At 32.6% G+C, this 21830-nt stretch overlaps 2 protein-coding genes across 3 annotated transcripts; both read left to right on the top strand.

Moving 5' to 3' along the window:
* The first annotated feature begins 1514 nt into the window (after nucleotides 1-1514).
* On the top strand, nucleotides 1515-5352 carry LOC110601018 (keratin-associated protein 6-2). The gene is made up of 3 exons (XM_021737991.2): nucleotides 1515-1871; nucleotides 1947-2121; nucleotides 5021-5352. The coding sequence occupies exons 1-3, from the start codon at nucleotides 1724-1726 to the stop codon at nucleotides 5112-5114; spliced, it is 417 nt and encodes a 138-aa protein (XP_021593683.1). The 5' UTR covers nucleotides 1515-1723; the 3' UTR covers nucleotides 5115-5352.
* A 3643-nt stretch (nucleotides 5353-8995) lies between these two features.
* On the top strand, nucleotides 8996-11389 carry LOC110600717 (chlorophyll a-b binding protein CP26, chloroplastic). 2 transcript variants are annotated; one of them, XM_021737561.2, is made up of 7 exons: nucleotides 8996-9297; nucleotides 9827-9911; nucleotides 10064-10114; nucleotides 10448-10568; nucleotides 10707-10841; nucleotides 10928-11188; nucleotides 11220-11389. In XM_021737561.2, exons 1-6 carry the CDS (start codon nucleotides 9075-9077, stop codon nucleotides 11186-11188), a joined length of 876 nt encoding a protein of 291 aa, XP_021593253.1. In that variant the 5' UTR covers nucleotides 8996-9074; the 3' UTR covers nucleotides 11220-11389. The 2 variants fall into 2 exon arrangements, with proteins under 2 accessions (XP_021593253.1, XP_021593252.1); XM_021737560.2 differs by having other exon boundaries at nucleotides 10928-11389.
* Nucleotides 11390-21830: the final 10441 nt, after the last annotated feature.

Below are 21830 nucleotides of genomic sequence, written 5' to 3'. Positions count from 1 at the left end.
CGAGTTTTGAAAAGTTCAAGTTTAGTTTGTTAAAAATTTTTCGACTCGAGCTGAATTCGAGATTTACTCATTTCAAACTTGAATCGAGTATTAAGAAACTCAAATTTGGCTCGTTTAGCAAACGAATTTAGACAAGTCGAGTTTTTATCAAGTTGAGTCAAACTTTTATCAAGTTTAATCTCGAATAATTCACGAGTAGTTCAATTTATTTACATGTATAATAAATTTTAGTTAAAAACTAAAATAATTTTAATTAAATAATTATATCTATAAATTAGTTCATAAACTTATAAAGATGAGTTTTTAAATCTTAATGATCAAAATATATGCAAGTTTAAGAGGGTAACTAAACTATATAGAGCTGAATTTTAAAAAATTTAGGTTTGGCTCATTAAAGTATATGTAGGATTTGAATTTATTTTTTTTATGATAATAATTTAACCTTACTTAACGAGATTATTCATGAGCCTATTCGTAAGTCTACTCATGAATTCAGAAATGAGTCGAGTTCACGAGTCTTAATGAGCCGAGCTCACGAGTCTTAATGAGCCGAATATTATGAAGTTCAAGTATAGCTCGTTTACTAAACGAGCCTAAAAATTAAGTTCGAATTTGACTCATTTAGAAATTGAGTCGAATTCGGTCGAATTTTTATTGAACCGAATCTCGAATAGTTCACAAACGGTTTGATTCATTTACGCCCTTACTTTTCATAGCATAAGATATCATCTAGAAGCTATTTAACTCATTTAATATTTATTGGGATCAGGTGTAATTCTCATCAATAAACCCTTAATGTTTCATGTATATATATACAGTACAAAATCAGAAAGTCTACAACGTAGTGAATATATAATTATGAAAAACAAATGATGCATTTGTATTCATAATCTAAAAATTACAGGAAATTATAATATTTCTCCATAAAGATCGCATATAAAGCCTGAATTATAATATTTATTCTCGCTAATCCATGATTTTTGCAGTTGCATGGCTCAACCATGCAACTGCCATTATTATTTTTTTAATTTTAAATTAAAAATTAAATTTAAGTGAACTATTTTCTTTAAATTTTTATTTTTAAATTCAATCTGGCCTATTTCTTTTATAAAAAAATAACAAATTCTCATTTAATTCAACAATTAAAATTTAATAATAAGAACAATTTATTGATAATATCAAAATTATTGTTAATATTAGTTTCATTTTTTACCAAATGCTCATAAAATCATGAATCATATAATTGGGCTACAAATATTATGTAAAAGTAATTGTACTTTGAAAATCATACAAAATCATATATATACACCGGATTAATACTTTAATATTGAAGCACACCTGAATACTGAAGCTTATTAAGTCTGCTTTTCACATAAAAATTATTTTATATTATATTTTTTTAGAATTTTAATATTATAATAATGTTTAATATTTTTCTAAAAATATAATAATGTGTAATATTACATATTATTATAGATAAAAAATTAGTATATATATATATAACTTGATTTAATCCACTGGACTGGAGTGCCATGCCCCAACCACCTAAATGGGAAAAAAAGTAAGAACACGCTAAAATTTGTTGAAGTGATAAACACGACGAAAAAGATTTTGAAAATATTGTAGTTTTTGAAGTTCGCTCTCACTTTAAGGGTAGAAAGCTCCGAATCGGCCACGATCTGCAACTGCGAAGACAAGGTAAACGCACAGAGCAAGCAGAGAGATGAACAATTATAACAGAGGCGACGAAGAAGAAAAGGGTTTACTCTGGAAGCTTCCAGAGGTGAGGTTTAAGAACTTTGGCAAGGCCGGCCCCGCTTTTGGCCTCGGCGCCGGCTGCGGTGTTGGCTTTGGCGTCGGCCTTATCGGAGGTAAATCGCTTATTCTGCTACCTTTTTATTTTTGCCTCTTGTTTTTTTAATTGTTCTGCAATGGAAATTCATCAGGTGTTGGACTGGGTCCTGGGATTCCTGGTTTACAAATGGGTTTTGGGTTCGGTGCTGGTTGTGGAATTGGCTACGGATTTGGGTATGGCGTAGGTAGAGGTGTAGCTCATGATGAGAATCGGAGATACTCTAACATCGGCAAGTTCTTTCATGGTCCAGGAAATCTTCCAACCCAGTAAGTATGCTTTAATTTAGGTTCTTGATTATTGTGTTTGTGTCTCTTTGAAACATCATCAATTTAACTTTGCAACTGGTTACATTACCCTATTGTTTAATCTCTCTCTCTCTCTCTCTCTCTCTCTAATTTTTACTTCTTGGAACTACGAACATTAATTTCTTTATTTTAGATTTAGGGGTGTCAAAATGGGGATTAAATTAAACGTCAAGGAACTGAATATTTGTGTCCTTTAGAAAAGAAGAAAATAAGAGAAGGAAATCGGATATTTTATGTTTGAATCCATGGATTTGGATTTGAATCAAATATTTTATTTGGGAGGTTTACAAAAAATATGAATTAGTTTTCAATAAATTCAAGATAAATATAAGGGGATGAATGACAATATTAACAATGTTTCTTGAAATTCAAGTTCAACTTTTATTGGATAATCACATCCATTTCAAATTCAAAATTTTAAATTTCTTTTTTGTTAGCCAAACAAGATATTTCTAATATTGACATCTAAATTTACCTGAATCTTAGTTAATAGTCTAGAATTACCCTGAAAATACCCTTTTGTGGTAGAGAAGGTGCGATGGGAATAGTCTTCTGAAGTGTTTTTTTAGTTTCTTTAATTGATGTGGTGAAGACTGCAGAAAAAGTAGAAGGTAAGATTTTGGGAAGAGAGTTGCTGTTGTCATAGGCAAATATTTGTTTTCTTTTTCTCTTTTTTTGGGTCTAAATTGCTTCATAATCCAAATTTAATAGCAGGAATATAACTGAAGGTCCAGCTCCTTTACTCTACCAAAAAAAAAAAAAAGGCAACATCTCTCACAAGATTGAGGTCCCTCACCTTTATAGCTGGATAGGAGAAGTGGTATTTGATTAACTGAAAAATAAATTTGTCATGTTGAGTTGCAGTTTATTTGATATCAATCTTTTCCAGACATACTAATTTTTGAAAGGAAATATTTTGGCACATGGAAAATGGAATTAGAGTTGATTGTGATTGACCACTAAGATCAAAGAAGGACAAATTACAGTCTTAAATGTCAAAATAGCAGATAGTATAACATTGTCATACTAACAGAAGAGAACAAAGAAAATGAAAAAGGGACCATATTTTTGGGGTCGGGATTTTGTAATTGAATTGGACAAAGAATTGTTTTCTTCATATTTTTCCTCTATTTAAGAAAAAAGGGAAAAGAAAAGTAGATGCGAAAAGCAGTTGCAGTAGCCACAATACAAATCCCACGCAAGACCATCTCAAGTGCTTATGGGTCCTAAGTCAACCACTGCAATTCATGTTATTGTTGCCTTAATCTCCTGTAGTTTCATTGTGATATTTAATAAAATGGATGATATAAATTCTTGCCTCCAATTCCAAGGAGATGTTCAAATTTCAGAGAGTTAATGAATGGTAAATTTGTTCTTTTTCTATTTGTTGTCCTTTCTAAGTATTCTAGAAAGGGAGAAGTGGAGGGATAAGATGATACATTTGAATTCAACTTTTGGTTCCACTGTCATTGAATTTATTTACATAATGTTGTAAATAGAAGGCTATTTCTTAAGGAATTTCTGTTTCTTAGTCTAAGTTTTAGATAAATGTATCGGTTTCCTTACCTGCTAGAAGAGGATAAGTATTTAGTTAAATTTTCACTTGCTAATTTCCCTCTCCTTTTTGTCGCTAAGTTTCCTTCTCCCTTTTCTCAATCACACCTAATTTTTCTCAAATCTCCTACATATTCTAAGGTTCATATTTGAAGCCCATATTTAGATCTATTGTCCATTCAAGCAAAAGACTGATAGTTGAGACTTTTTATTCTCTTTTTGCTGGTTTAGAGAACTCCTCATGTTCTTCCTGTTTCGTACTTGTTAGTAGAAGAGCCTGTTTAATATTGGGGCATGTCACTGTTCAGTCCAGTGCAAATATCCTCATGGATATTGCTTCGTTGTGCCTCAGTTTTTACCAAATCTTTTCAGCTATTGTTTCCATATTTGCTCAGTATCATCAACATAAAGAGGAGCAAAAGATCAAAACGGACTGCATAGCATAATAACAAGCATAGGACTCTTCACTAACACAAGGAGGATTTTATTACTATATTCGATATGGGACTTTATTCAGGCTCCATATCTTTGTAGAGCTCTGTTGATTAAAAGACTTGATAGTAGATTTGGCAAAGTCACAAACTCTGAGTACATTGTAGATGAGATCATGTTTAATAAAGAATTGTTCACAAAAACTTGAACATAAATCTCAACAACAGACTTGTTAAGGATTTCACATTGTAAATAAACATATGAATTTTCATGTTGTGTGACAATAATCATTTTGAGCATTTGGAATCACTTAGATCTGACAGACTTAAAAGTTATTTGAACATTAATTCTGGTTGCTATCAGAATTTCTTAGGTATATTATACCAGGCAGTTATTGCTTGCATCATTTCTCTTTCTCCATCTGCATAATTAGTATTTGCAGCTTATAGTTCCTTTGGAGGCGTTGCCTGGTTTGGAAATGTTATATTGTAGTTAACGCCAATATTTTGGTGTCTGTTAGTTACTTTTACATATAAAAAGTGGGGGCAGGTTGGTTGTTTGGTGCTTCAGCTTGTAAACAAGTTGGTTGACCGCCAAAAAATTTGAAGGGATGCATGTGTTGTGGAATTTGAACTTCCAGCTTGGTTATTTTGACTCTTCCCTTAACTTTAAAACAAAAATGTTGGAAACATAGTTCTGGAAATTTTTGATATAGTTTGCATTACGGAAACTCACCATCCGACACTTTTCTTTGGGTTCAAGGCAACATAAAATTATAGTATTTTAGTGCCATATTAAACTTGCATTAAGTTATTGATGATAAATTTCAATTTCATTTTCATATCTTTATATTACTTTTCGTTTTGATTGTCAGGGATGAGATTGGGGGTCTTATTGATGAGCTAGTCATCAACACCAAGAAGCTAGTCAGAGCAACTTCAAGAGAAATTGAGAAGTGGAGAAAATGAACGAGGGTTTGCTAGTTCCTTGGTGTACAAATTGCATCATTAGGTAGGGAGGCTTGATTATGATGTTGCAGTCAATGCTAATTATGTGTAAATGCAGTTATAATAAATTATTGTTTTGAGTGCACGTGTGCATCATTTCTTTTCAGTAATGCTTAAGAGTTACTCCATTGAAATTTATGAGAAGCAATACTCGATGAAATTTATTTTTTAACAATGTTCAGGATGTTTTCTATTTGAACTTTACCCTTTGGTTTACATATATCTATATATATATATATATATATATATTAGTTTGGATCACAAGAGCTATGCTGAGTACTATATATTAATTATTTTTTTTTTTTAATGTTTCATTTTTTCCAAACCATTATAAAAATATATAAATTGGATGTGTGCATCTTGAAGGGATTCTTTCATAAATTACACATATGTCTAAGATCCAAGAATTGATTAAGGATTAAGTTTTGGTCAGCTTAGTCTCTATTTTCTTTCTCCTTTCCTTTTTATTTCTATATTCTCTTGTCTTTTTCGGGTGTGCTACCACAGTCTTACACCTGAATGCATCCGTCTCATTCATGTGGGTAGTTTAGACATATATACTGTGTTTTTATTTTTATTATTTTCGTGAGACGGTATTTAATTTTCTCCGGGACCATTTGAATATAATTTCTATTATTGCAGGTTTTGTTTTTATGTGGAGGCTGATAGTTGCTCAGACCTAATTGCTCGGGGCCATTTGAGTTTTATTTGGTCCATAGAGTCAAGTCTAGAGCTATTCATTCATCTCACTTTGGGCTTGTATAAGATCGGCTCTGCTCCTTTTGTTTCCTTTTGTTTGGGCCGTGGCAGGACGAGGAGTCCAGAGCCCAGTAATCCTCACACACTAATGAATAAACTTTAAATTAAAAATCATATAAATTCTGTTAATGTTTTGCTATTTCATGTTATAGGTCACAGGATTGTATGGATTAAGAGGATAGCTCAAAAACTAAGTGGATTATACCACTGCCTTCTTTATAATTCACTTAACTTTATAATTTAGATGAGATCTAAATGGAATCAAAATATAAAGTTGACAAAGAAATTTACTAAATATTCAAATTCAAATCCTAATTCAAAAAGATGAAAATGAAAAAAAAATTATTTTAAAGAGAAATTTAACTATTATTAATAGGGTGAGTATTCGATTGGTTTGATTCAAAATCAAATCGAATTAAATGAATTAAAAATTAAAATTTTAGTATTTATAAAAATCTAATTGAACTGATTTTGATTAGAAATCAAATTGAATTGAACCGATTTGATTCGGTTCGGTTTAAATTTTTAATAAACTTTTATTTTTTACACCTTTTTTGTATTTTAAAATTTCATTCAAATATTTTAATTTTGGTTATGATTTAATTTTTTTATATTATTAAAAATAATATATTATTATCACTAATTGGTTTATTTTGATTTTTTCGATTTTTTTCTAATCAAAATTAAACTGAATTGAAATAATAGAAATTTTTGAAATTAAAAATTAAATTGAACCGAAATAAATAAAAAATCGAATTAAATTTTCAAATTAATTAAATTCGATAAATTTTTTCGGTTTGAACCAAATATTACTCACTCTTAATAACCGTCGAGACTCTAACTAATAAAGAGGAAGGTGATCCTAATAATATCGTGAACAACTATGAAATTATTAAACAAAACCATATATTGTTTTAATTAAACATGAAAAAAATTAACAAATAGTTTACAAATTGCCTTATAAAACAATTACATACCATTGCTAATTTCATTAATATGAAGTTCTAATATCAAGATTTAGAATAAATAGGGTTTTTTGGTTGTTGTAACATCATGTAAAGAAAAATCAATATTATGCATAATTGCTTAAAATAAATGGCAAATGGAATTAAGTCAACATGCATAAATTAATCAACAAAGATTTTTCAAAAAATAAGTCTATTTTGTTTAGAGATTGCATATTAATCATGCTATATATATATATATAGACTTGAACTTATTGGTATACATAGGCCTATTAATCCAAATAATTTAAATATTTTGGTCAACTCACGTTTATATCATAAACTTTTAATTTTGGATAATTAAACTAAATTTTTAAAATTTTTTATGGTTCTATCTATCAGCCCCAATCAATTTTTACCAAAATTTAGAAATGCCATCGGAATTTACAATATTATCTTTTCAAGTATGGAAGTTATTATTGCTTGCTTACTTGACATTATTTTCAAACTGTGAACTTAAACTTCAGTCCACATAAATTTAACATAAATATTGAGAATATAAAAGACAAAAGACATATAATTTAATTGTCTCCATATTTTCCACACTTAGCAATTGAACATTTGAATGTTGACCGGAACGATGTTTTTATGTATATTCATATTTCAGTTTAAATTTAGTAAAAAAATCATTTGATGAAGAGGAGTCTGAATTTAAATGGACTACTCTAGGTCAAATTTATCTATCGAAGAAATATTCAGTTTATCTATATAATAATCAAGTCAAACTTAGGAATGATCGAATAATATTTCTTTTTACCATCAAAACATTAGCGTTAAAAAAATGATACTATAATAACCACCATTTATATTGAATTTAAGACCATAAATTATAAATAAAAGTATTGACATAAAATGTTTGAACAAAAATCAATAATAAAGACCAACCTCAAATCGTATTCTCATAAAAATAAAATCAGATCAACCTCTAATCATATAATCATAAAAATAAAATCATATAAAATTTAAGAATAGAGGAATATTTTGGCTCCTGTAACCTATAAACAAAACAAATTCAATAGAAAAGGGAATAAAAAATAAATACAATATTTTGGCTCCTATAACCTATAAACAAAACAAATTCAACAGAAAAGGGAATAAAAAATAAATACAAAATCATGTAAATTTAGGATAGAAAACCAATTGTCGACAACCTTTTGTTTTTCATGAAAGTTCTCCGAACCATACAGAGGAGAAACATGACACCCACACAGAAGATAACCCAAAAAATAAATAAATCAAGGATCAAGAAGATTAATTCCAAAATAAATAATTTTGATTTTTATTGAGAAAAAAAAAAAACTTTTCATAAAAAATATCGTCAAAAGCAGTTCTCATCGTCTTTGTGCTTTCAGAGATGAAGTGAGATAGAGAGATATTCTATTTATTTTTTTTATTTAAAATTAAAAAAAAAAGCTTACTGGACAGTTATTTCACCCCACAATAAATAGTTGCATAATATACGGTTGTGCAACTCCACATTTATCTTTATATATATTTTTTTAAATTAATTAAAAAATACACTGTTAAAATAAGATATTAAACCTTATGGATATTTTTCATTTATTTTTTTATCAAATTTCATTTTGAATAGATTAATTTTTTTAAAAAATTATCTAATTTTTTTTATTTAAATCAAATTAGATCGTAAACGGTAATGGTAATAAAATTTAGTGTCTTTTTAGCAACCTAAATAATTTGAAAGTCAAAATTTTTTGCTGAAAAAAAAATAATTCTGATGCTATTGAAAAAAAAGAGTTTAGAAAATTTCATTCCGTTATTTAGTGCTGAAACTTATCAAATTTAATTTAAATATTGCAATATCGAAGGCACTAGAAGCATTGGATTCAATTTATCCACGTAAAAGAGAGATGATGACATTTGGATAGTACAATCTCTAATATTATCCAAAGCCTCAAAAATAATTCCATGTCAGCAACATCATCTGCCACATCAGCAAAACCTGACCAATCTAAACATAGATTCAGATTACGCTTCCTTCTGCACCAACCAATCACAAGAAAGTAAATGAATCCTACGTGGAATGTCCACATCCACCCGCTCAAGCATATAGCATTTATCTCTCTCTTCTCAGTCTCTACCATTGATCCATCATCCATTAGCAGAAAAACAAGTAAACTTACTTAGCAGCAGCAGAGAGATGGCTTCCCTGGCAGCATCTACGGCGGCTGCCTCTCTTGGAGTGTCTGAAATGCTCGGAAATCCTCTCAACTTCAGCGGTGGTGCAGCAGCGGCTCCGACCTCATTAACCCCTACCACTTTGAAGACTGTCGCTCTTTTCTCCAGGAAGAAGGCTGCGCCACCTCCCAAACCCAAGCCTTCCGCAGTTTTACCAGCTAACGAGGAGCTTGCCAAGTGGTACGGTAGGTATACAGTTTTCAGTTCTCGTGCTGGTCGAATTCTCATTAATAAAAATAATTTTTTTAAAAAACATGAGAATCAGAATTTGAAGAGTTCCTCTAGAATTTATTTGGATGCACTTAGCTACCAAGTTAAATGAGTATATGAGAAAATGAATTTTATCAGAATATTTAGTAAAGGTGTAACGTTGTTATTATTGTTTTAAAAACTATTTATTAAATATATTAATTAACGGTATTAATATTAATTTAAAAATTAAAATTGATATATTTTAATTAGAAAAATACCAAAATAATGATATTTCATAGAAGTATTTTTCACAAAAGAAATTTGGAAAGGCAAAGTAAGAGTCTTTAAAGTAACGGTCATATTTGGAAAGAAAGTTTTAAGAAGAATAAGGTTTTAAAAAAGATAAGATTCTATGAAGTGTGATACTTTATCTTCTATTACATTCCTTTATAAACCTCCTTTTATTTGCTTAAGAAGTGCTTTTTTAAAAAAGTAAATATTATTATGAACTCTAAATTTCAGGTCCTGATAGAAGAATTTTCTTGCCGGAAGGACTGCTGGATAGGTCTGAGATACCGGAATACTTGACCGGAGAAGTTCCTGGAGAGTAAGATGATGTTAATTGTATAATTTGTTCAATTGGGTTTTATCTATTTATTTTATATAATTAATTCAGTGTACATTTGCCATGAATGGTTGTAATTAATAAGTAGCTAGAGTTCCTCCATATTAATAATTTCGTTATGCTTTGTTATGCAGTTATGGCTATGATCCCTTTGGGCTTAGCAAGAAGCCAGAGGACTTCGCAAAGTACGTCGTTTTCTATCTTATTATGATTAAGTAGATTCGGATTTTTTGCAATACTAATAAAATATTTATTAGATATCAAATAGAGTTAAAAATAAGAAATATAATTAAAATAAAATCTAAAAAGAATTTGGAGCTATTTAAGAAAATAAGTCTAAAATGAAGTTCAATTTGATTTAATTTGGTTTACTTTTTTATAAACTTTAATTTATTTAAGATTTTATTTTCTAACCCCAATTGAAAATTCATTTATTTTAAATGTATGTTCTGTATGACCTAAACAAAATTATGTATTTCTCCTTCTTTTAATATATATATATTTTTTAATTATAACAGATATCAGGCATTTGAGCTGATTCATGCAAGATGGGCAATGCTTGGGGCAGCTGGGTTTGTGATTCCAGAAGCCTTAAACAAATATGGTGCTAACTGTGGCCCTGAAGCTGTCTGGTTTAAGGTTTGTTCAAATCATTTTTTTTTTTTTTAAGCTTTTTAATTAGAACCCGAACTCAGATTTTATAAACTGAAAAACGACTCTGATACTCCTAACTTAATACATTTGTTTTAATAAAATGATGAATCTTTCATGCTGCAGACAGGAGCTCTTCTTCTTGATGGAGGAACATTGAACTACTTTGGAAACAAAATCCCAATCAATCTCATTCTGGCCGTTGTTGCTGAGATTGTTCTTGTTGGTGGTGCTGAGTACTACAGAATTATCAATGGCTTGGTATTGCATATCAATATCACCCTACCATTAGTTTTTTTGTTTTTTTTTTTTTAATTTAATTAAAATTTGTAAAAAAATTTTGGTAGGATTTCGAGGACAAGCTTCACCCAGGTGGTCCATTTGACCCACTGGGGTTGGCAAATGATCCAGACCAAGCAGCGATATTGAAGGTGAAAGAGATAAAGAATGGAAGACTAGCAATGTTTGCGATGTTGGGATTCTATTTCCAAGCATATGTAACTGGAGAAGGTCCTGTTGAGAACCTCTCCAAACACCTCAGTGATCCTTTTGGCAACAATTTGCTTACTGTTCTTGCTGGCTCAGCTGAGAGAGCTCCTACCCTTTAAATTCTTTTTCTTCATCTTCCTATATTATTAAATTCTTAGTTTTCCTCTCTCTCTCCATGCAGTGTACATCACCTACCCATCTCTTTTATGAGACTTTTCAACCCAATTTACATTAGTGATCCTTGCTCTTGATATATCTTTTTATTTCATTATTACAGATGTTTTTCAATTAATTAATTACGGCCTCATATTCCACAATCACAATATTTTTATTTTACTTAACCTCTAGTTATTTTGTGAAATTTTCTTTTAAATGCATAGGAAGTAGCACTACAAGAAAATATCGAATTAGTAACAAAAATTTTCGTTACTAATTACTAAAAATCCGTTACTAAAAATATTTTATAATGGATATTTACCGTTACAGCAAATCTTATTGCTAATGCATTAGTAACGGAATTTGTAATCCGTTACTAATTTAGTAACGAATTTATAATAAAATATCCGATACTAAATTTGATTTTCTTTTATTTAATTTTAGTAATGAATTTCTTTAGTAATAAATATTTCGATTATAGAAATTCGTTACTAATTTTGAAAAAGCAGTAATAGCTTTTTCCGTTATTAATCCGTTATTATTTTTAATGAATCAGTAACAATTTTATCCATTACTAATCCGTTATTATTTATAAAATTACAAAAAAAATATTATAAATTATATACTCTAACTAGAAAATTTAACCTGTAAATCTACTCAACTATTATAACTCATCTCAATAATAAATATGAAAACCAATGTCATACATATCATGAGCGAACTCAAATCTAATATCATATATAATATAAATCAAATCAAACATATATCCAAATATAAAGTTGAGCAATTTTAAACTATAAAAATTAACAAATTATTTATTATCCTAGTACATATGGGTAATGAAAAAAAATAACTATAAATGTATAGTGTCATCATCCTTGTCCTCATCATTAGCTTCATCTGCTTGATCAGGAGGCTGTGCAGAAGTTCCATCACCAGTAGTAGGAGCTGAAGGCTGGTTACCTTGCCTTTGACTCACAAGCTGCATAAGTAAATCCTTCACCTGTGAGAGCTCAAAGGTAATCCATACTTTTTGCTCACGCAATACTTGTTCATTATCCTCACGCTCCTGTAGCTTGCAACTGAGATCAGCCATTTCATCATGACGATCCTGATTTTGCTGAGCTGATGTGAATGATGAACTAGCAGAAGACTTGTTTGGGAAGAAAACTGAAGCCTGTGATCCAAGATCGTACACCCTTTTTTTTTTCTCTCCACCCACTGGCTCAAAGTATAACTGAGCCTCATCAATGCAAGATGCCTCAGTACTATCATTATCTGTCTGTGATGCTTGCTCTTTTAAAGTCAGAAGGTGGTCCTTCAAAATTTTTTTTTTCTCAATGTGCATTACATCGAGATTGTGCCGAATCAAATTACTTTTCTAATACGGTAAATCCCACAAGATACTTCTTTTTCACCAACTGCATTACTTTGATAGACGAGAATTTATTTCAAATGCATCTTCATCTATAAACCTCTTATACCCCAATTCATTAATCTGTTTCAGTACTTCTTCATCAGACATTGGTGGTTTAGCTTGCTTAGTAACAGATATACTCTTTTTAAAAACTGTTTTGTTTCTTTTAAAAGAATGGCTAGGAGGTAAAAATTTGCGATGATTATCAAACCATGATTGCTTACCTCCTCTTGTCAATGTGAACGCATTACTATCTTCCATACAATAATGACAAGCAGTCTGTCCTGTAGTGTTCCATTCAAATAATATTGAATAAGTAGGAAAATCACTTATAGTCCACATTAAAGCAGCTCACAAGTTAAAATTTTATTTATTGAATGCATCATATGTTTCGGCTCCATTCTCCCATAAATCTTTCAACTCAATTACTAGGGGTTGCAAATACACATTCAACTTATCTTTTGGATTTCTAGGCCCTGAGACAAGTACAGTGAGAAACATATACTTACTTTTCATGCACAACTATGGGGTAAGTTGCACGGTGTCAATATGATAGACTATGATGAATATTGCTGACTAGATTGTCCAAAGGGTCGAAAACTATCGGTACATAGTCCTAGACAGACATTAGATTTCTCAGCACTGAAATGAGGCCAATTGTTATCAAAAGCTTTCCATGCATGTGAATCAGATGGATGATGCATTAAATCATCATCAGTCCCATGATTGGCATGCTAAGTCATATCCTTAGCTGTAGCATTAAATGCATACAACCATTGTAGTCTAGATGTGATTGGCATGTAATACATTTTACTATAAGCAACTTGGGTTTTACTAGAGTTCTGCTTATCTTGCAATCATTTTTACCTCAGATGATCACACACCTTGCACCTGAGCAATTCATTATCCTCACCCCAATAAATCATACAACCATTTAAGCAACTATGAATCTTCTGAATTTGTAATCCCAAACCTTCAAGAAATTTCTTTGTAGAGTAGAAATTATCAATAAAAAAATTATCAGTAGGTAAATTTCTTTGATGAATTGGCAAATATTGTCAAAACAACATTAAGACAAATGATGTTCAGATTTGATATTCAATATCCTTGCCATAGTTGACAGTTGTGAATGATTTTCACAATCTAGCCACAATTCCTGATTAGCAGTGGCCAATATTTCATACAATCTCTGAGTAAATTGGTTTGGAGGCTCATTACTTATTGATGGGAAAAAACTAGGTCCTGCTACATCTATAACAAGTTATTCATAAGCATTAGAGAACTCATCATGTTGATATTCCACATTGCAAGTGTTGTAAGTCAAATCATTACTTCTCTCGTGGTCCGCATTGTAAGTTTGAATTTCTCCATGCAAATATCATACCTAATAGTTTCTAACAAACCCATATTTCATTAGATGAAACCTAACTGTACTCTCATCTTTGAAATTGCGATTTTGGCACTTAAACCGATTACATGGACACCTAAGTAGTTCTCCATTCAAACAGTCTGGAAACTATTTGGCAGCTGATATGAATTCATTTAATCCTTTAAAGAATAAAGGATTTAGTAGACCATCTTTTAGTCTTGTATACATCCAACCTCTATCAGAATGCATATTGTATCTTTTGTACCTAGAATATATAACAATAAATAAAAAGTTGATAAGAACGACATCCTCATCTAAAAAAACTAAATTGATATGTAGTTGTGTTTAAGTAATATGGTTATTTATAAGTTGATAAGTTGATAAGGAGTGGACTGAATTGGATAATCAATGAAGAATCCTTTCTAGCTTCATGACTGAGAGATCATGCATCACACAAAGAACTTCAAATAAATGTGATAACTCGACTCTTTTTTTTTTTTTCAATCTAAAAAACAATGGTATGTAGCATGCTTCTTGCTCTGTAGATTTTGGATTGTTTAACAGCTTTCTCTATCCTTCACCATTTCTACCTAATTAATTTTGGTGATTTTCCCTATTTCTGAAAGCTCTTGTCAATACTGCTGTATTTTCAGAAATTAGCTTGACTGCTGAACAATGGTCAGCATTTAGGAAGAATGTCCCTTTAATAGAAGAATCTATTATAATGATGAAGTCAAAGTTAAGGCGAGAGTACTATTATAATATTTGAAATCATTTGTGATTTACCATTTTTGAAGCCCATAGAACATTTATGTGAGAAGTCAACATCCAGATTGGTGAATCTCAAGAAAGAAGCATATGAATTTTTCATGTTTAAATCTTCAAGATTAAGGTATGAACAAATTATGTGAAATTGAAACTACATTAATAAGGATGGTACCGGGTAGGCACCTGCAAAATTTGAAGTACCTGAACATGAACGTAGTTACAAAGACATTACAAAACAACGTATAGAAATTGGTTTCACTACCTTTATCCGTCCCAATCCCGTCTACCATTACCCATTTACTACACGAAACTAACCTGATTAACTCATTATCACAACAAAAAAAATCACACAAAATCTCACATTAGCATTTCAATACCCGTTTCAATAATTTCACAAAAGCAACTCTCAATTCATTCACGATAGCCTTTATTTCAAAAAATCTTCAAGAAATCTCATAATTACAAGCCTCAGCACATTTAGTTAAATCTTATCATTTCCACAAATTTTAGAAATCTCATATTAACATCTCAATAAAATTCAAAAATCCATTTCAATAATTCACACAAAAAAAGAGCTCTCTATTCATTAAAAATAATCCTAATTTCAACAAATTTTCAATAAATCTCACGAATACAACCCTAAGCACATTAAAATAAATCTTAACATTTCCAAAAATTTCAAAAACCCATGTCAATAAATCTCACAAATCTTAGAAAGAGTGCATATGAAATCACAATCTCAAAACTAATTCAAACCTGCAGTGACTGAGGATGTAGACTATAGAGGCGAGAAGCAGCAGCGGCGTGATTGAGGACGAGGAGCAGCACTGAACGGTAGAAGGACTGGACTAGCGGATGTAGTGACGAGGATCAGATGATGCAAGAACGAGGACTAGAGGGAGCGGCGGAGGAAAAAGAAGAAGCAACCAGGACCAGCGGACGCAGCAACGGCGTTGACAGTGTGAAGGGCAGAGGAGGAAACAAAATTATAGTGAAGGCGACAATGGTGAAGGACATTAGCGATGGTGAAAGAAAGAGGGGTTTTGGAAAATTTTATGCAAATTCCGAGAAAGGAGAAGTAATTTCGTGCAATTGAGAAAGGGAAATTTTAGGATTTCTTATATTAGGGATTTTAAATTTAGTAACGGACATATCCATTACTAAATTTAACTTCTGTAACGGATAATATATCTTTTACTAAATGACTGAATACAAAACCATTTAGTAACAAATGTGTTCATCCATTACTAATTTTGAGCAAATTGAACCAATTTTGTAACAGATAGAAATCCATTACAGAATTTAGTAATGGCTTTATAACGGATTAGCTAATTCGTTACTATTGTTGTTCTTTATATAATATCCGTTATTAATTCATTACTAATTAGTAACATAAATTTTTCATTACTATTTTTCGTTACTAGTCCGATAAAATCTTGTAGTGGAATATCCCAAGAAAGTAGAAATCATTAACTAATTAAGGACACCACTCTAAGTTATCCTATCCCTTCTCTATCCCAGCGTAAAAAATCAAGAGCTTCCCTAGGTGGGAGTTCAAAAGAAAATAGCATGTGTCTGCAGAAACAGCAAAATTTACAAAATAATTGGCCACACGATTTGCTTCCCTATAACAATGGAGTAAACAAATACGACTAGGATAAACCATAAATCTAAAATTGATAATTCAATATCATCTCTTGAGACAATAAATCTAAAACCAATTGAGAATCTACGTTCACTTCTACCTGACAAAAGCCTTGCTCCAATGCATAACATAAACCATAGATAAAGCCCTGTAATTCAGCTACAATAGCACTACATACTCCTAATCGAATATAATAGCCCACAATCCAGCCCCCCAGATGATTACAAATCATACCACCAACACCACCATAATCAATATTCCCTTTACTCACCCCATCACAATTAAGCTTAACATAATCATCATTAGGAGGTTGGCAAGATACAGAAATAACAGTATATCCCTGCTTACCAAAAGATAAGAATCGTTGCGACCAAGCATCCATATTACAATGAAGAGAATACGACAAAGAATGTAATTTCACATCAAGTCGTAGACCATTAGGAACTTGTTGAAAAACCACAGCATTTCACCATTTCCAAATCCACCATATTACAATACATAAAATCTCAAGAGTTTGACAAGCAACTGTTAAAGAAGATGTAAAACTAACACCATAGCATAGCAAATCAACCACAAACAAATCGAAAAAGGATTTACACGTATCAAGGTCCCAAATCTAGTTCTAGATATGATGGGCATTAGGGCAATCTCGTAACATATAAAGAATCGTTTTCTCTCTATGACCACAAATAGCACAAGGCGAGTTATTAGTAAACCCACGTTTAAATCTTTCAATATTGTTCATATTTTTTTCATCAGCAACCGGCCAGTAAAACATGCACCACCGTTGAAGCACTTTGATCTTTCAAAGCAATTTCCACATAGCATCCGTAGGCCAACTATCAAACCTATCCATCAACTTATATGCAGACTTAATTGAAAATACACCTGAAGATGTGAACCGCTTGGAGACCTCATCATAACCTCTAACATCTTGAATAATAGAAATGGATTCTAATAGAAGGCATGCATCCTCATGAAGGTAAGGTCGTATTAAATCCCATGTCCAATCCCCTAAAGACCACAACTGCATAACAGTGAGAGATTGGAAGGACTCAAGGACATGATTAATAGCCAAAGACAACAAAGGAGTATGACCAACCCAACAATCATTCCAAAAGCTTGACGACACATCATTATAAACAGAAAGGGAAATACCTTTTTGAAGCAAAGAAGCATTGTGGACAACGCTACACCAAATAATAGATGAATTATTCTTAGAAATAAAAGCATTTGCACTCCAATAAGTCAGCCCATATTTACCTTGTAAAAGGAGACTCTAGAGACTGTTTTCATCATGAAGAAGATGCCAACCCAATTTAGCAAAAAAAGTAGTATTCATCTCCCGACAACTATGGATACCCAAGCCTCCGCAATCAATAGGCAATGTGACGATGTCCCAATTTACTGTATGGACACGCCTTTTACCAGCTTAGTCACCCCAAATAAAATCACAAATTTTCTTATCAAGATGATCCGAAATTGCCCGAAGAAGAAAAAAAGACTGCATAATATGATAAGGCAAAGCATTTAGAACAGATTTAGCCAGTGTGATTCTATGCAAAAGAGAGAGCATATGAGTTTCCCAACCTAATAGAGTAGCATCCATTATCTGGAACAGCGGTGCAAACAGATATTTATGTGTACGTCCATTGACGATTGGGACACCCATGTACTTCCTAAGATTAGTAGTGATATACATCCCTGCAATATCACAAATTAACTATTGTAACTCAGTAGCCACATTCAGTGAAAAGATAATCTTAGACTTTGAATAGTTAACCCTTTGCCCAGAGCCAGTACAAAAACTATCAAGACATTTTTTAACCACAGTAATCTGCTTAGTAGAGGCCTTAGCAAATAACAAGAGATCATCAGTAAAGAAAAGATGAGACTGAGGAGGACATCGGTGAGACAACTGAATAGGAATCCAACTTCCATTTGCAATAGATTGAGTAATAAGATGACCCAACCTTTCCATGGCTAAGACAAACAAATATGGTGAGAGTGGGTCCCCTGAAGAACACCTCTTGAGGGTTGAAATCGAGGGAAAAATTAATTATTCCATAGGACACACATAGAGTAGGAGGACAGGCAATTAGAAATAATCATCACCCAACTGCTCAGGAAACTCACCAACCGTATAGAGTCTAGAACAAAGTCCCATCTAAGCTTGTCATAAGCTTTATCCAAATCAATCTTTAAAATCATCCAACCATCACCACTAGAACGTCGCTGCAGGGAATGAATCACTTTTTGGAGGATGATGAAATTATCATGAAGTTGTCTGCAAGGGATGAAACTACATTAGGTAGGAGAAATGAGAGAAAGCATAACCCTTTTCATACGATTCACAAGGACTTTTGTGATGGCTTTATAGGTAACATTGCATAGGTTTATCGGTTGGAATTGAGAAATAGATTATGGACCTTGAACTTTGGAAATTAAAGTAATAAGGATCTAATAGATACCGCTAGAAATAGGACCACCCTAAAGGAAATCCAGGACCATTACTACCATTGAATGACTAATCACTCTCTAGGCTTTATAATAAAAACATGTCGAGAATCCATCAGGACCAGAATTTTAAAAGGATCCATACCAAAAAAAGTAGCTTTAACTTCCTCAGCTGAGAAGGGAGAGGTCAACATAAAGCTATCTTCCACTATTATGAAGGGGAAAAGATTGATCTCATTGATAGAGGAGACATTAACCGACTCATCAGTATAAAGCAGTTTATAGAAAGAGAAAGCCATGCGCGACAATTCAGCCTGATCCCAACAACTGACCCATCGGCATATTTAAGGACCTGAATGATGCTTCTACCACTTTTGAGTACCGCACAAGCATGATAGTATTTGGTATTGCGGTCACCATCTACAATCCACTATTCTCTAGATTTCTTAAACCATAGAATTTCCTCCTGATCCAAAATCGTGTCAAGATCTTTTAGCAACTTCTGTTCTAGTTGAAGTAAGCCCACGTGGGAATGGGCAGAAGCCAATCGCTGAATGCCATTAATACGAGCCAATAATCTTCTCTTCCAAGCATAAATATTTCCAAATACTTATCGCTTCCATGAACTCAAACTACCACCCAAAGACCAAAGACATTTACCAATCGATCCATGAGAGGGCCAAGCTTCAAAAACACAAGATAAAAATCCGGGATGTTTAAGCCAAGCAGCTTGAAAATGAAACTTTCCACTGTTAGTTGCCTTCCGAGAGTCACTCAGTGTAAGTAAGAGGGGGTAATGGTCAGAGGTAACTCTTTCCAAGTGTTTAATGCTAGACTGTGGAAAAAGAAAATGCCAAGCAGCATTACACAGACCCCTATCCAAACGAGTAGCATGAACCATAGCAATAGAGCGTCCATGACACCATGTGAACTTACACCCAGTAAAACCCAAGTCTAGCAACCTATGTAAATTTACCCTGTCATGAAAGCTATCGCATTTAGCAACAGTATCAGAGCACAAACTAGTAGTTTCATCCAACGTCATTACATAATTAAAATCACTCAATAAAAGCCAAGGAGTATCAAGGGAGATTTGCAAAGAGGACAAACCCGAAAAAATTTTATGCCGTAAATGAGCCCTTGGACTACCATATATAGCTATAAAATACCAAGAAGCACCATCCAGACTAATGACCTGGCAATGCATAAACTATGATGAGTGGATAGGAGAGAAACTAGACCTATCGAGCTATTCCAAAAAACCCAAATGCTGCATTAAGACCAACTGCCTCCACCCTAAACTAATGATCAAAACCCATCTTGAGACAACTCATATCAGCTCGAAAGCCACTAACCTGAGTCTACACCAAAACTAGAATGGATGGTTGAAAAAGAGCACAAAAATCCTGAAGAATATATTGGCTTCTCTTGCCCACAATACCCTATACCGTCCTGGCTAAAATACACATAATACTAAGCAACAAGAGGAGAAACACAACCACCATGTTACAAGATAAACTAAACCATTAAACCCAAAGATCATAGAGAAACAAGTTTGAAGCCCCTTTCTACAGCGATATCACAAGCATCCATCAAACCAGAATCACAAACTTGATTATTAGCATCCACATTAAAAATAGGAACATTCAAAATATCCCACAAGATCCCTAGATCATGAGAAGGAAAGTTACAATCACTCGGATCATCAATTAGAGAATTGTTAGACACTCTTCGGCAATCAACTGTACCAATGCTAGCTTTACCAACTATCACCACATGATCATCAAGTTCAGCTGCAGAGATGGACTTTTTACCTTTAGGATGAGAACATGAAGAAGTACCTCCAATATCAGTAGACATAATAGAAGGGGTAACCAGTACAGAGGAGCCATAGGAACAAATGGAACTAGCCCAGCCTCAGGAGCAGTAGATTCCTGTTGATGCCCAACAGGGAAGGAAGAGTGAGTACCAACCCGAGCTTCAAATTGAAGAGAGTTCATCGATGAAGAAATCAAAGGAACAACACATAGGCAATATTATTGTCGCTAACATCATCCACTAGGACATTATTTAAAACACTAAAATGATTCACAGTAGGAGCCTGTCGAAAAGAGGAGCTAGCCAAACCATGATTACTTGAAATAGCCAAATCAACCGATTTCGCGGCCGACGGAGCACTAGCAGGATAAGGAAAAGTGCGGCGTGATTTCTTGGCTAGCATCCAAGGGCCAAATCAATCAACCACTAGTGCCAAATTGCTCTTACTAGAAGAAACTATACCAGTAGCCTATTCTTTATGTGACTCTGATGGATGATGCATCAATCCCCCATCCATATCCAGAGGAGCAGCCCTTGAAGCGAGAACTGGAGAAGCCTCTATAACTGACATTTCCTTAGCAAGGCAACCATCCATTCTATGGCCATAGCAACCGCAAGCAAAACAGACTAAATGGATCCCTTCATATTCAATACTCCTAACTCGCCTCCGCAAGCAAAACTTAGGTAATGGTGGTTTAGAGAAATACTTCCACACAAATACGTGCATACTTCCCTCGAGCAACTTGCAGTGTTGCCTGATAGCGGTTGTCGAAGTCGTAAAAAATAAACCTATTAAACAATCAACAATTAACTTGTAGATAGTGGCAATAGGGTCGAACCACAGGGATTTGACACTACAGATTTTCCTAATAATGACTTGGACAAGTAAATAAAAAATAATTAAAAGAGGGGGTTTTTGTTTTGATGATTAAAACTAAATAGCAAGAGAAAGCAATAACTTAAATAAATGAGAATTTCAATGGGAAAGAGATTCTAGTTGAAGTATGGATCTATTTCAGCTTGTTTAGAATTAATCATTGATTATTTAATACTCCTATTTTAATTCAATAAATTAGTTTTGGTTGTGGAAGACGCTTCTCACAACCAAATTCCTCCTTAATTCTAGTTTGA

This window comes from Manihot esculenta, chromosome 15, assembly GCF_001659605.2.
Source record: "Manihot esculenta cultivar AM560-2 chromosome 15, M.esculenta_v8, whole genome shotgun sequence".
Taxonomy (NCBI): Eukaryota; Viridiplantae; Streptophyta; class Magnoliopsida; order Malpighiales; family Euphorbiaceae; genus Manihot; species Manihot esculenta.
The sequence above is the reverse complement of the archived record's forward strand: the minus strand, read 5'-3'. Positions and strand labels throughout refer to the sequence as shown.